Here is a 15,395-nt window from a genome sequence, read left to right as displayed (position 1 = left end):
TACCTAGGCATCGTATCAGGACACAATGAAAGCATACCCGGCCCAGTCAACCCTTCAAAGTCCTCACTGGTGCCAAAGTTGGGAGAACAGACTCACAAACTAGTCAAGCAACAGTCTGACATAGTCATACTCACAGAATACCTATCAGCCAACCTCCCAAACACCTCCATCACCAAAGCTGGATATGTCCTGTCCCACCAAAGTCTCATGGCTCTAGGCCAAACATGGACAAGGATACAACCTGCTGATTACCACCCAACACCCTCCCTCAGCTGATGAATCAGTACTCCTCCATCTTGAAGAAAGCACTGAGGGTAGCAAGGCATAGAATATACTCCAGCTAGGGGACTTCAATGTCCATCGTCTAGAGTATATACAATCTACAGGATACATTTCACCAATTCACAAAGGGTTCTTTGACAACACCTCCCTCCCTGCAACCTCTACCACCGATAAGGACAAAAGCAGCAAAGTTATGAGAGTACCATCACTTCCAAGTTCACCTTCAAGTCACACACCATCCTGACATATATTGCTGTTCTTTCATCATCACTGGGACAATATCCCAGAATTACCTACCTAACATCATTGTGAGAGCACCATCACAACAAGACTGCAGTGGTTCAAGAAGAAGGCCCACCATCACCTTATCAAGGGAATGAGGAATGGGCAATAAATGCAGCCTTGCCAGCATCATCTGCATCCCAACAATACATTTTTAAAAAGGGTTTCTGCTCATAAATTCATAAATTAACATGATGCCCTGGGGTAAGATTCCCAGTGAAAGGGACTTGACCCTATAAAGTTGCATTGAAGTCCCTACGTATACTTTAATTTGCATTTTTTAAATATCTGTAGCCTTTTCAGGAGAAATTATTTTTGGCTTGAAAGGCAGAATTTCTGTAAGTTCCAGAATGGCAGGAAATGCATCAAAAAAAGTGACAAAAACAAAATATTCTGGTGAGTGGGTGGGGGTGTCCATGCACTTGAACCTTCCTGTGAAATAAATTGCATGCCTTCAGGACTCACATGATGCAGTAATTTCCAAACCCACCACTGCTGCAAGCTGCGCCCATATGTACATCAGATTTTTTTCTTCCACAATAAAAGTGATGGAATGCCGCTTATGTCCCCTAACCTATCAGTCTAACTTCTTGTTTGCGGCTCTTTTAAGTTGTCAAATTTTTGGAGACTGTGTCACCATTTACGGAGCTGTTGTTTGGTCAGGTTTATTAGTTTTCTAGGTTGATATGTGTGATGAAGACAGAACTGGGAAGTTAGAGCCTTGTTCACTAGAACTGAGTAGGTTAAGTGGTGACCTGGGAGGTATCTTCAGAATTACCAAGGGTTATGACAAGTTAAATAGTTATAGATTATTTGCAATGATCAGGGAGGTGGTACAAATTTAAGTTAATCACTAAGTAGCCGAAATTTCTTGGCCTATCCGGCTGACCAGCCCACCTTCCCCTCCCCTCCACCATAACTCTGACAGGAGTCCAGAGGCTGTAAATTCCACCTGGACCCAGATATGCCAAAACCTGGACTATGTTGAGTTTCCTATGGCCTTTTTGAGGGCAGAGCCCTGCCCTCCCCAATCAAAACCACAGACACAGAGGGTGCAGGGCAGAGAATGGAAACTTTACACACTGGGACTTCCTTCATCCTCAGCCTTGCAAGGATCTGGTGAAAGTTTGAAGACTGGTACGCCAAGTGTCTGGAACGCCAAGCGTCTGGAAATTACCAGAATCCATCATCAGAGACAGAGGCCCCGATTTTATGGTGAGGCAAGGAGGGTGTGGGAGAGTGCGGGGAAAACCTGGCAAGGCCAGGGATGTGGAAGCCTTGACGTATTTAACGGCAGGACCTCATCATCATTGCTTTCTTCCATTTCCCGCCTGGCAGCCAGCCAAATTGTCAGACTGGCCGGTAGCCGGGCTGGAAAACCAGCAGCAAGAGGCTGCAATCGGGGACCCCTGGAGATAGTTCCTGGCAATCAGGAGTGGGGGAGGTCTGCATTCAGGAGTGAGCGCGCAGCATCTGTAAAATTTAAATCGAGCTCCCATTTGTACTATAGGAGCCTGATTTAAATTTGTTAATGACATGTCCCATCTCTCCACACCTCCCTTCTGCCAATTGCGGCCTCTCCTTCCTGCCACGATAGGTGACCTTCCCCCCCTCCCTCAACCAAGACCCAATCTCTCTCTCCCTCCCTCCCAATTGTCAGCCTCTGACCTCCCCACCAAGCTCCTATCCTAAGCCTCGATTTCTCCCTCCCTTCCTCCTGATTGCTGGGCTCTGACCCCCAACCAGCGGAAATAGTTTCTCTCTATCTACCCTGTAAGTTCTCCTTAATATATTGAAAACTTCGATCAAATCACGCCTTAATCTTCTAAATTCCAGGAAATACAAACCTCGTTTGTGTAATCTGCAATTTCGTTCTTGTACTGGGTCAACCAGAACTATACACAGGATTCTAAATGCAATAGCACCAATGATTTATAAAGTGGAAGGATTACCTCATTATTTCAGCTCAATATTGACATTTTAGTACAGCCAGCATCTGATTTGCTTAACTTACTGCCACGGAGCATTGTTGCAATAGCATCAATTTAGTGTCAATCAAGACCGCCAGATCTCTTTCATTTTCTATGCACATTATTTTCTTTCCATTTAAGTAATAGTCCCTTCCTGGAATGTTTGTCCCCATGTGAAGCATTTTGCATTTCTCAACGTTGAATTTCATCCGCCACCTGTCTGCCCAATTCCCAGGTATATTCAAATCCTCCTGTCGCTTATCCTGTTTAGCTTTGGAGTCTACCACCTTCATTAGCTTTGTATCATCTGCAAACTTAGCCACTGTATTTGTGACTCCTAGCTCCAAATCATTAATCATAGAATCATAGAAAGGTTACAGCTCAGAAGGAGGCCATTCGGCCCAACGAGTCCAGGCCGGCTCTCTGCAAGAGCAAACCAGCTAGTCCCACTCCCCCACTCTATCCCCATAGCCCTGCAAATTTTTTCCTTTCAAGTACTTATCCAGTTCCCTTTTGAAGGCCATGATTGAATCTGCCTCCACCACCCCCTCGGGCAGTGCATTCCAGATCCTAACCACTTGCTGTTTAAAAAAGTTTTTCCTCATGTCACCTTTGGTTCTTTTGCCTATCACCTTAAATCTATGTCCTTTGGTTCTTGACCCTTCCACCAATGAGATTAGCATCTCTCTATCTACTCTGTCGAGACCCTTCATGATTTTGAATACCTCTATCAAATCTCCTCCCAACCTTCTCTGTTCCAAAGAGAACAACCCCAGATTTTCCAGTCTATCCACGTAACTAAAGTCACTTATCCCTGGAATCATTCCAGTAAATCTCTTCTGCACCCTCTCACAGGCCTTCACATCTTTCCTAAAGTGCAGTGCCCAGAACTGGACACAATACTCCAGTTGTGGCCGAACCAGTGTTTTATAAAGGTTCATCATGGCTTCCTTGCTATAGTGCTCTATACCTCTATTTATGAAGCCCAGGATCCCGTATGCTTTTTTAACTGCTTTCTCAACCTGCCCTGCCACCTTCAACGATTTGTGTACATACACCCCCAGATCTCTCTGTTCCTATATCCCTTTTAGAATTTTGCCCCTTAGTTTATATTGCCTCTCCTCGTTCTTCCTGCCAAAATGTTTCACCTTGCATTATCTGTGTTAAATTTCATTTGCCACGTGTCCGCACATGCCAACAGCCTGTCAATATACTTTTGAAGTCTGTCACTTTCCTCCTCACTGTTCACTACACTTCCAAGTTTCGTGTCATCTGCAAATTTGGAAATTGTGCCCTGTACACCCAAATCCAAGTCATTAATATATATCAATAAATTGTAAACAATTTTACAACACCAAGTTATAGTCCAACAATTTTATTTGAAAATCACAAGCTTTCGGAGGCTTCCTCCTTCCTCAGGTGAATGTGGAAATGAAATCCTCGAACCTTTCGCATTTATAAATCACAGAACAATACCTGGTGAGTACAGAAAGTCTTTCCAACTGCCCGTTGCCAAGGCAATCAAAGTGTTCAGACAGAGAGGTGTTACCTACAGGGCCACCGAATATACAAACAACCAAAAAAAACCAGAGAGAGAGAGGCAGAAACATAGAAACATCCGGAAGGAAGAGAAAGACAGCAAATGACCCGTTATATTAAAAACAGATAACTTTTGTTCGTTGGTGGGGTTACGTGTAGCGTGACATGAACCCAAGATCCCGGTTGAGGCCATCCTCATGGGTGCGGAACTTGGCTATCAATTTCTGATCGACAATTTTGCGTCGTCGTGTGTCTCGAAGGCCGCCTTGGAGTACGCTTACCCGAAGGTCGGTGGCTGAATGTCCTTGACTGCTGAAGTGTTCCCCGACTGGGAGGGAACCCTCCTGTCTGGCAATTGTTGCGCGGTGTCCGTTCATCCGTTGTCGCAGCGACTGCATGGTCTCGCCAATGTACCATGCTCTGGGGCATCCTTTTCTGCAACGTATGAGGTAGACAACATTGGCTGAGTCACAGGAGTATGAACCATGCACCTGGTGGGAGGTGTCCTCTCGTGTGATGGTGGTATCTGTCGATGATCTGGCATGTCTTGCAGAGGTTATCGTGGCAGGGTTGTGTGGTGTCGTGGACACTGTTCTCCTGAAAGCTGGGTAATTTGCTGCGAACGATGGTCTGTTTGAGGTTGGGTGGTTGTTTAAAGGCGAGTAGTGGAGGTGTGTGGATGGCCATAGCGAGGTGTTCGTCGTCATTGATGACATGTTGAAGGCTGCGGAGAACATGGCGTAGTTTCTCCGCTCCGGGGAAGTACTGGACGACGAAGGGTACTCTGTTGGTTGCGTCCCGTGTTAGTCTTCTGAGGAGGTCTATGCGATTTTTCGCTGTGGTCCGTCGGAACTGTCGATCGATGAGTCGAGCGTCATATCCCGTTCTTACTAGGGCGTCTTTCAGCATCTGTAGGTGTCCATCGCGTTCCTCCTCGTCTGAGCAGACCCTGTGTATTCGCAGGGCCTGTCCATAGGGGATGGCCTCTTTGACGTGGTTAGGGTGGAAGCTGGAAAAGTGGAGCATCATGAGGTTGTCCGTGGGCTTGCGGTAGAGTGAGGTGCTGAGGTGCCCGTCTTTGATGGAGATTCGTGTGTCCAAGAAAGAAACTGATTCTGAGGAGTAGTCCATGGTGAGCTTGATGGTGGGATGGAACTTGTTGATGTTATCGTGTAGTCTCTTTAGTGATCCTTCGCCGTGGGTCCATAGAAAGAAAATGTCGTCGATGTATCTGGTGTATAGCGTTGGTTGGAGGTCCTGTGCAGTGAAGAAGTCCTGCTCGAACTTGTGCATGAAAATGTTGGCGTATTGGGGTGCGAATTTGGTCCCCATGGCTGTTCCGTGTGTTTGGGTAAAGAACTGGTTGTCGAAGGTGAAGACATTGTGATCCAGGATGAAGCGGATGAGTTGTAGGATGGCGTCTGGAGATTGGCTGTTGTTGGTGTTGAGTATTGATGCTGTCGCAGCGATGCCGTCATCGTGGGGGATAATGGTGTAGAGTGCCGAGACGTCCATCGTGGTGAGAAGTGTTCCTGGGGACACGGGACACAACCAACAGAGTACCCTTCGTCGTCCAGTACTTCCCCGGAGCGGAGAAACTACGCCATGTTCTCCGCAGCCTTCAACATGTCATCAATGACGACGAACACCTCGCTATGGCCATCCCCACATCTCCACTACTCGCCTTTAAACATCCACCCAACCTCAAACAGACCATCGTTCGCAGCAAATTACCCAGCTTTCAGGAGAACAGCGTCCACGACACCACACAACCCTGCCACGGTAACCTCTGCAAGACATGCCAGATCATCGACACAGATACCACCATCACACGAGAGGACACCACCCACCATGTGCATGGTTCATACTCCTGTGACTCGGCCAATGTTGTCTACCTCATACGCTGCAGGAAAGGATGCCGCGGAGCATGGTACATTGGCGAGACCATGCAGACACTGCGACAACGGATGAACGGACACCGCGCAACAATCGCCAGACAGGAGGGTTCCCTCCCAGTCGGGGAACACTTCAGCAGTCAAGGACATTCAGCCACCGACCTTCGGGTAAGTGTACTCCAAGGCGGCCTTCGAGACACACAACGACGCAAAATCGTCGATCAGAAATTGATAGCCAAGTTCCGCACCCATGAGGACGTCTTCAACCGGGATCTTGGGTTCATGTCACGCTACACGTAACCCCACCAACGAACAAAAGTTATCTGTTTTTAATATAACGGGTCATTTGCTGTCTTTCTCTTCCTTCCGGATGTTTCTATGTTTCTGCCTCTCTCTCTCTGGTTTTTTTTGGTTGTTTGTATATTCGGTGGCCCTGTAGGTAACACCTCTCTGTCTGAACACTTTGATTGCCTTGGCAACGGGCAGTTGGAAAGACTTTCTGTACTCACCAGGTATTGTTCTGTAATTTATAAATGCGAAAGGTTCGAGGATTTCATTTCCACCTTCACCTGAGGAAGGAGGAAGCCTCCGAAAGCTTGTGATTTTCAAATAAAATTGTTGGACTATAACTTGGTGTTGCAAAATTGTTTACAATTGTCAACCCCAGTCCATCACCGGCATCTCCACATTATACCAAGAAAAGCAGTGGTCCTAGTACCGACCCCTGGGGGACACCCCTGTACACCTCCCTCCAGTCTGAAAAACCACCGTTCACCACCACTCTCTGCTTCCTATTACTTAGCCAATTCTATATCCAAGCTGCTCTGCTTTTATTCCATGGGCTTCAATCTTGATGACAAGCCTATTATGCGGCACTTTATCAAACGCCTTTTTAAAGTCCATATATACCATATCAACTGCATTGCTCTCATCTACCCTCTCTGTTACCTCATCAAAAAAATCTATCAAGTTAGTTATACACGATTTGCCTTTATCAAATCCGTGCTGACTTTTCTTAATCAATCCACACTTAAGAACATAAGAAATAGGAACAGGAGTAGGCCATATGGCCCCTCGAGCCTGCTCCACCATTCAATAAGATCATGGCTGATCTTCAACCACAACTCCACTTCCCACCCGATACCCATATCCCTTGAGTCCCCTAGAATCCAAAAATCCATCTGTCTCAGCCTTGAATATATTCAATGATTGAGCATCCACAGTCCTCAGGGGTAGAGAATTCCAAAGATTCACAACCCTCTGCGTAAAGAAATTCCTCCTCATCTCAGTCTTGAATGGCCGACCCCCTTATCCTGCGACTATGCCCTCTAGTTCTAGACTCTCTAGCCAGGGGAAGCAATCTCTCAGCATCTACCCTGTCAAGCCCCCTCAGAATCTTATATGTTTCAATGAGATCACCTCATTCTTCTAAACTCCAGAGAGTGTAGGCCCATTCTACTCAACCGCTCTTCATCGGACAACCCTCTTATCCCAGGAATTAATCTATTGAACCTTCGTTGTACCGCCTCCAAGGCAAGTATATTCTTCCTTAGATAAGGAGACGAAAACTGTACATAGTACACCAGGTGAGGTTTCACTAAAGCGCAGTACAACTGTAGTACGACTTCCTTACTCTTATACTCCAACTCCCTTGCAATAAAGGCCAATATGCCATTTGATTTCCTGCTTGGCTGCTGTACCTGCATGCTAAATGTTTGTGTTTATTGCACGAGGACAGCCAAGTCTCTCTGAATACCAACATTTAATACTTTCTCACCATTTAAAAAATATTCTGTTTTCCTATTCTTCCCACCAAAGTGAATAACCTCACATTTCCCCACATTATACTCCATCTGCCGCCTTCTTGCCCACTCACTTAAACTATCTATATCCCTTTGCAGACTCTTTGGGCTCGATTTTCGCACCCGCGATCGGGTGCGTTCGTGGCGGGGGGGCTGCAAAAATCCGGGATTCCCGGGGAGGGTCTGGAGCCCGGCTCCAACCTACCCACTTTCGGGTTCCCCAGTGACGCACTGATATGCGCGCGCAGCCCCCGCATGTGGGACTCCCGCCGGCAATTAAAGCCAGCGGGGTGCCACCTAAAGTACTTGAACAGGTACTTCAGGTTGTTTACAGACCTGATTGACCTGATATTCTGGGCGGGATGGGATTTTGAAATGAACTGAGACTGTTTCCCGTACTGGGGGAAACACTCCCAGTTCAAATGGATGTGTTGCAGCCATCAGCCTGTGGCAGCTGCAAAGGTCCATTTGACAAGTGGTGGGGGGGAGACCCTCACTCATTGCAGGAGGCCACTCTGTCACTTGGGACAAAGTTTGACCTCCACCACCCTCCTCCTAACAATAAAATTCACCAACTTGCACACTTACCCCAGTGTCCAGACACATTCATCTACCTTGCAGACCCCCTCAAATGTACATCTTCCGGATGGGGGCCGCCGTAGCTGCAGTCATGACCTCCTCGGAGGGCGAACAGCATCACCAGCCTCGCCGGCCACACCATCCACCTCTGACACGTGGAACTCCACAACACAGTGCTGTGACACATCCACCTGCACAGCAGGAGAGAGGGCAACCGCACAGAGAGATGCGTCGCAGAAGGCACTACCCTCGCCACAGGGTCCACAGACCGAGGCTCAGCTTCCTGGACCTCTCTGAGCAGCAGTGCACACGGAGGCTCAGAGTCACTGGACATGTAGTCGTGGACATCTGCAGCCTCCTTCAGCCTCCTTCTGCTCTCCTACTCCAACTCCCACTGTGCTCTTCTCTAATACCTCATCTAAAATCTTCTCTGCCGTAATATATTGATGCATGGCCAGTTGGTTACTAAGGCCGACCACTTCAGCTTGAGTGTATTGACCAGCATGGAGTTGTTGCAGATGAAACCCTCCAGAATCTGGGCCTGGAAGGCAAACAACTTCTACAACACACATAGTATTCCATCCTTGTGCAACTTTAAAGTTTTAAGCTTGTTTGAGATATAAAAAAAATCCTTAAGGGGGAAAAAAAAATTAAAGTAACCATCCTTCAATTAAATTCCTTGAATTCCCTCTTCTCCCTCTATTTTTTTCTTTTTGCTTTGGTCCCTCAGTTAATTTACTTAGCACCTCCTTCCCCCTCTGCACCCACTCTCACCAAATTCCTATTTAAGAAATTTTCACTCTGTTCTCAGCTCACTCCATTAGCAGCCCATTCTGCTGTGCTCTCTGCTCAAGCTATAATTAGACCACTTGAATATCACATTTACACAACTTATGCACCCATAAAGGTATAGGAACATAGGAACAGGAATAGGCCATTCAGCCCCTCGAGCCCGCTCCGCCATTTGATAAGATCATGGCTGATCTGTGATCTAACTCCATATATCTGCCTTTGGTCCATATCCCTTAATACCTTTGGTTGGCAAACAGCAATCTAACCAAGATTTAAAATTAGCAATTGAGCTAGTATAAATTGCCGTTTGCGGAAGAGGGTTCCAAACATCTACTACCCTTTGTGTGTAGAAGTGTTTTCTAATCTCACTCCTGAAAGGTCTGGCTCTAATTTTTAGACTGCTCCCCCTAGTCCGAGAATCCCCAACCAGCGGAAATAGTTTCTCTCTATCCACCCTATCCGTTCCCCTTAATATCTTATAAACTTCGATCAGATCACCCCTTAACCTTCTAAACTCCAGAGAATACAACCTCAATTTGTGTAATCTCTCCTCGTAACTTAACCCTTGAAGTCCGGGTATCATTCTAGTAAACCTACGCTGCACTCCCTCCAAGGCCAATATGTCCTTCCGAAGGTGCGGTGCCCAGAACTGCTCTCAGTACTCCAGGTGCGGTCTAACCAGGGTTTTGTATAGCTGCAGCATAACTTCTGCCCCCTTGTACTCTAGTCCTCTGGATATAAAGGCCAGCATTCCATTAGCCTTCTTGATTATTTTCTGCACCTGTTCATGACACTTCAATGATCTATGTACCTGAACCCCGAAGTCCCGTTGGACTTCTACTGTTCTTAACTTTTTACCATTTAGAAAGCACCCTGTTCCATCCTTTTTTCGTCCAAAGTGGATGACCTCACATTTGCAGACATTGAATTCCACTTGCCACAGTTTTGCCCATTCACCTAATCTATCAATATCCCTTTGTAATTTTATGTTTTCATCTACACTGCTTACAATGTCACCAATCTTTGTGTCATCAGCAAACTTAGATATGAGACTTTCTATGCCTTCATCTGAGTCGTTAATAAATATTGTGAATAATTGAGGCCTCAAGACAGATCCCTGCGGGACTGCACTAGTCACATCCTGCCAATGTGAGTACCGACCCATTATCCCTACTCTCTGTCGCCTTTCGCTCAGCCTTCTTATGGCATGAATTTAGATTTGAGGTTAAGATCAGATCAGCCATGATCTTATTGAACGGCGGAGCAGGCTCGAGGGGCCGATTGGCCGACTCCTGCTCCTATTTCTTATGTTCTTATGTTCTTCCAAACGAAGTCTGTACTTTTCCCTCGATTCCATGGGCTTCTATGTTAGCTAACAGTCTCTTATGTGGGACTTTATCAAATGACTTCTGGAATGCAAGATGAAAAACATCCATTGACATTCCCCTGTCCAGTACTTTAGTCACCTCTTCAAAAAATTCAATCAGGTTTGTCAGGCACGACCTACCTTTCACAAATCCATGCTGGCTCTCTCTGATTAACTGAAAATTCTCGAGGTGTTCAGTCACCCTATCCTTAATTATAGACTCCAGCATTTTCCCCACAACAGATGTTAGGCTAACTGGTCTATAATTCCCCGGTTTCCCTCTCTCTCCTTTCTTAAAAAGCGGAGTGACATGTGCAATTTTCCAATCTAGAGGGACAGTTCCTGAATCTAGAGAACTTTGAAAGATTATGGTTAGGGCATCCGCAATGTGCTCACCTACTTCCTTTAAAACCCTGGGATGGAAACCATCTGGTCCTGGGGATTTGTCACTCTTTAGTGCTATTATTTTCTTCATGACTGTTGCTTTACTTATGTTAATTTTATCGAGTCCCTGTCCCTGATTCAATATAAGTTTTCATGGGATTTCTGGCATGCTATCCTCTTTTTCGACTGTAAATACTGAGCAAAGTAATTGTTCAACATGTCCGCCATTTCCCCATTGTCAATGACAATATCCCCACTTTCAGTTTTTAAGGGCCCACACTGCTCCAGACCACCCTCTTTTTCCTAATACAACTATAAAAGTTCTTCGTATTGGTTTTGATAACCCTTGCGAGTTTCTTTTCATACTCTTTTTTTGTAGCTCTTACTATCTGTTTTGTGACCCTTTGTTGATCTTTGTATCTTTCCCATTCGCCAGGATGTGTGCCATTTTTTGCCTTTTTGTATGCCCTTTCCTTGTGTCTGATACTGTCCCTTACCTGTTTAGTTGTCCATGGCTGTTTTTTTTGGCAAGTAGAGTTCTTGCCCCTCAGGGGTATAAACTGATTCTGTATCACGTTAATTGTTTCTTTAAACATTTCCCACTGATCATCAGTCGTTTTACCCATTAACAGATTTGCCCAGTTTACTGTGGACATTCTCTGTCTCATCCCATTGAAGTCGGCCTTGCCCAAGTCTAGAATCTTAACAGCTGATTTCACTTTTTTCCCTTTCAAACACTACATTGAACTCGATCATGTTATGATCGCTATTCGATAGATGTTCACGCACAGTTAAGCCGTTAACTAAATCTGGTTCATTACTCATTACTAAATCTGGTATGGCTTGCCCCCTTGTTGCCTCTAAGACATACTGCTGTAGAAAACTATCCCGGACACACTCAAGAAATTCGCTACCTTTCTGACAGTTGCTGGTCTGCTTTTCCCAATCCATGTGAAGGTTAAAGTCCCCCATTAAGACCACTATGCCTTTCTTACACGCTTGTCTACTCTCTGCATTTATACAACCTAGCACTTCAGAGCTGCTGCCAGGGCTCCTATGTACAACTCCCACAATAGTCTTAGATCCTTTCCTATTTCTCAATTCAACCCATAATTTCTCTGTTGTTATATCCCCCTTTATCATTGAAGTGATTTCATCTCTAATCATTAAGGCTACTCCTCCCCCTCTTTCATTTTCCCTATCTCTCCTGTAGACCTTATAACCTGGTATAATTAGTTCCCAATCCTGACCATCCTGCAGCCATGTCTCAGTAATAGCTATCATATCATACCCTCCAATTTGCATTTGAACCTGTAGTTCATTTAATTTATTCCTTATACTCCATGCATTTGTATATAGAACTGTTGGTTGGGCCACACACCCTAGCCTGGCCTTCAGCTTTGACGCTGGGTTAATCGCCTTACGCCTTCTAGTTTTTACTTTATCTGTAGTGCCTAAAGTACACTTTCTTTCTGCTGCTCTACGCTTTTCCCTTTCACTTGTTCTTGAACAACTGTTTGTACTATTTGTATTGTTCCCCTCTCTTGCTGCTCTCAACTTTACTCCCTTCTGACTCCCCGCTCAGGTTCCCATCCCCCCGCCACTCTAGTTTAAACCGTCCCCAACAGCACTAGCAAACACCCCCGCGAGGACATTGGACCCGGTCCTGCTCGGGTGTAACCCGTCCCGCTTGTACAGGTCCCACCTTCCCCAGAACCGGTCCCAATGTCCCAGGAATCTAAATCCCTCCCTCCTACACCATCCCTGCATTCATCCTGTCTATTCTCCTGTTCCTATACTCACTAGCACGTGGCACCGGTAGTAATCCTGAAATCACTACCTTTGAAGTCCTGCTTTTTAATTTATCTCCTAACTCCTTAAATTCACCTTGCAGGACCTCATCCCTTTTTTTACCTATGTCGTTGGTTCCAATATGGACCGCGACTACTGGCTGTTCACCCTCCCCCTCCAGAATGCCCTGCAGCCGCTCCGTGACATCCTTGATCCTCGCACTAGGGAGGCCACATACCATCCTGGAGTCACGTTTGCGGCCGCAGAAACGCCTATCTCTTCCCCTTACAATTGAATCCCCTATCACGATAGCCCTGCCACTCTTCTTCCTCCCCTCCTGTGCAGCAGAGCCACCCGTGGTGCCCCGAACCTGGCTCTTGCTGCTTTCCCCTGATAAGCCATCTCCCCCAACAGTATCTAAAGCAGAATATCTGTTTGAGAGGGAGATGGCCCCAGGGGACTCCTGCTCTACCTGCCTCGTCCTTTTACTCTGCCTGGCGGTCACCCATTTCCTTTCTGCCTGCGTAATCTTTACCTGCGGTGTGACCACCTCACTGAACGTGCTATCCACGATAGTCTCAGCATCGCGGACGCTCCACAGTGAATCCACCCGCAGCTCCAGCTCCAAAATACGGTTAGCCAGTAGCTGCAGCTGGACACACTTCCTGCACACATGGTCGCCAGGGACACCTTTTGTGTCCATGATTTCCCACATAGTGCAGGAGGAGCATATCACGGGTGCGAGCTCTGCTGCCATGACTTGCCTTAGACTCTCAGACTCTCCTCCCGCTCTCGGTCTCTCCTTTTATACAACTTGACACTCAGGATGCAATAATGGGCAACACATGGAAGTGGTGATAATTTAATAAATTGAATTTAAATTCCCTAACTGCCATGGCGGGATTTGTACTCATGACTCCAGATTATTAGTCCAGTAACATAACCACTATGCTACCATACCCAATCTATAGTTGGTCTCTTCATGGTAATAAATTAGTAATGATTTTTATTTTCTTTTATGTTACTTATTAGATTTGTCAGTGAAGAGGATAAAAGTTGGTTTGAAAATGCAATCACACGTGTTATTGAAGAAAACATTGGAAAAGCACAGGCAGAAAAGCTTCATCAAGAGCCATACTTTGTTGATTTCCTTCGAGATGTGCCAGATCCAACTGGTGATGAACCTGAAGATTTTGTATTTGTTGTCCCGAAAATCTATGAACTGGTACATCATAGTGCTGTCAGCTTTCAAGTGATCTTGTTAATTCTGCCATTAAGTGCTTAGGAGGATAAGGCCTGTTCTTTTTTGGTAAACCTCAATCCCGGCTACCTGCCTTCTTAACCACATCTCTCAATACATTCTTTTTCCAGAAATGTATCGGATTTTCACTTGAACCTATTTGTGCAAACTAGTATCAAACTTAATGTACAGAAATCTGTCAAAACCGCAGATGCAGATTCCCTAGTGGCCCGTGTAGTGCAGGTTCAATTCCCAATTTGTCCTGATAACTGGGAAGTAATTTTAACCCGCAAAAATGGGTGGACTTGGGGGCGGGTGGGTCGTCAAAATTGTAGATTTTAGCAGCAGGACCGCAACCACGCTCAAACACGCCCACTTCCAGGTTTAACCCAGGCGCGTTTGGATGTGCATGCAGCCGAAACCTGGAAGTCACAGCCCCACTTTATGCCTGCAGGCTCATTGTTACAGGGGCAATTTACGACATTGAAATAGTTGAGGTGATTCATCTTTTGTGAATTCTAAATGTGAAACTAATTCAACCTCACTTGCACGGGTTTCCCATGAATTATCAATCTTGCCACTGAAACGGAGGGGCGATTTATGCGGAAGTTGATTTTGGCCCTTTAAACCTGTGAATCTCAATAAAAGCTCAAGCATTGCAGCTGGCCTCTCAGTTCTCTCAGGCAAACATCTGGCTGAGAGTTCTTCTATTGTTGAGACTGAGAGTTCTTTGTTGAGTCTGAGAGTTCTTTGTTGAGGTAGCTTTAGGGAGACTTTGTAGCCTCTCAAACTGACAAGATCAGGATGGGTGGTGGAGGTTGGGGGGGTGCAATGTATTCCAGAGGACATCTGAGGAGGAGGAAAGTGAACATCCACGTCAAGATTTGTTGGGATCTGCTGGTGCACATGACAGAGGCGCGCAACAAGGACCTGGAGAACAGCAGAGAGTGGGCCAACAGAGGGGCCGACGTTGCAGGAGGCACTACCAACGTGAGAGGGTATACAGGCAGAGGCAGAGCTTCCTGGACCTCTCTGAGGAACAGTGCCTATACAGGCTCAGACTGAGTTGGCAGGTGATCGCAGACATCTGCAGCCTCCTTGAGGAAGAGCTGCTTCCTGCTGGACCTGATGGTCACACATTGCCCGTCGCAGTAAAAGTAACGACTTCCCTCAATTTCTTTGCCTCTGGGTCCTTTCAGGGCGTAACCAGTGACATCTCCAGGGTGTGTCTATTGTCTGCACACAAGTGTATAAGACAGGTGACGGATGTGTGGTTGCCAGGGTGTCTAATTCCGTGAACTTCCCCTGCAACGACATCAGCCAGAATGAGCGGGCATTGGGTTTTTCCTCTCTGACTGGCTTCGTACAGGCACAGGGCACAATCGGTTGCTTACATGTGGCAATCCGAGGACCACCACATGAGCCAGGAGTCTTCATAAACCAAAAGGGCTATCACTCCATCAATGCACAGCT

At 46.2% G+C, this 15,395-nt stretch overlaps 1 protein-coding gene across 1 annotated transcript in view; it reads left to right on the top strand.

The window, feature by feature from the left end:
- Nucleotides 1-15,395, top strand: part of LOC137322210 (dynein axonemal heavy chain 8-like) — a 1,468,904-nt gene that overhangs the window by 1,076,173 nt on the left and 377,336 nt on the right. Inside the window, exon 61 of the mRNA XM_067985326.1 lies at nt 13,715-13,907. Coding sequence (XP_067841427.1) covers nt 13,715-13,907 — 193 coding nt within the window. The remainder of the gene's footprint in view (nt 1-13,714; nt 13,908-15,395) is intronic.

This window comes from Heptranchias perlo, chromosome 5 (assembly GCF_035084215.1).
Source record: "Heptranchias perlo isolate sHepPer1 chromosome 5, sHepPer1.hap1, whole genome shotgun sequence".
In the NCBI taxonomy this organism is placed as follows: Eukaryota; Metazoa; Chordata; class Chondrichthyes; order Hexanchiformes; family Hexanchidae; genus Heptranchias; species Heptranchias perlo.
The sequence above is the reverse complement of the archived record's forward strand: the minus strand, read 5'-3'. Positions and strand labels throughout refer to the sequence as shown.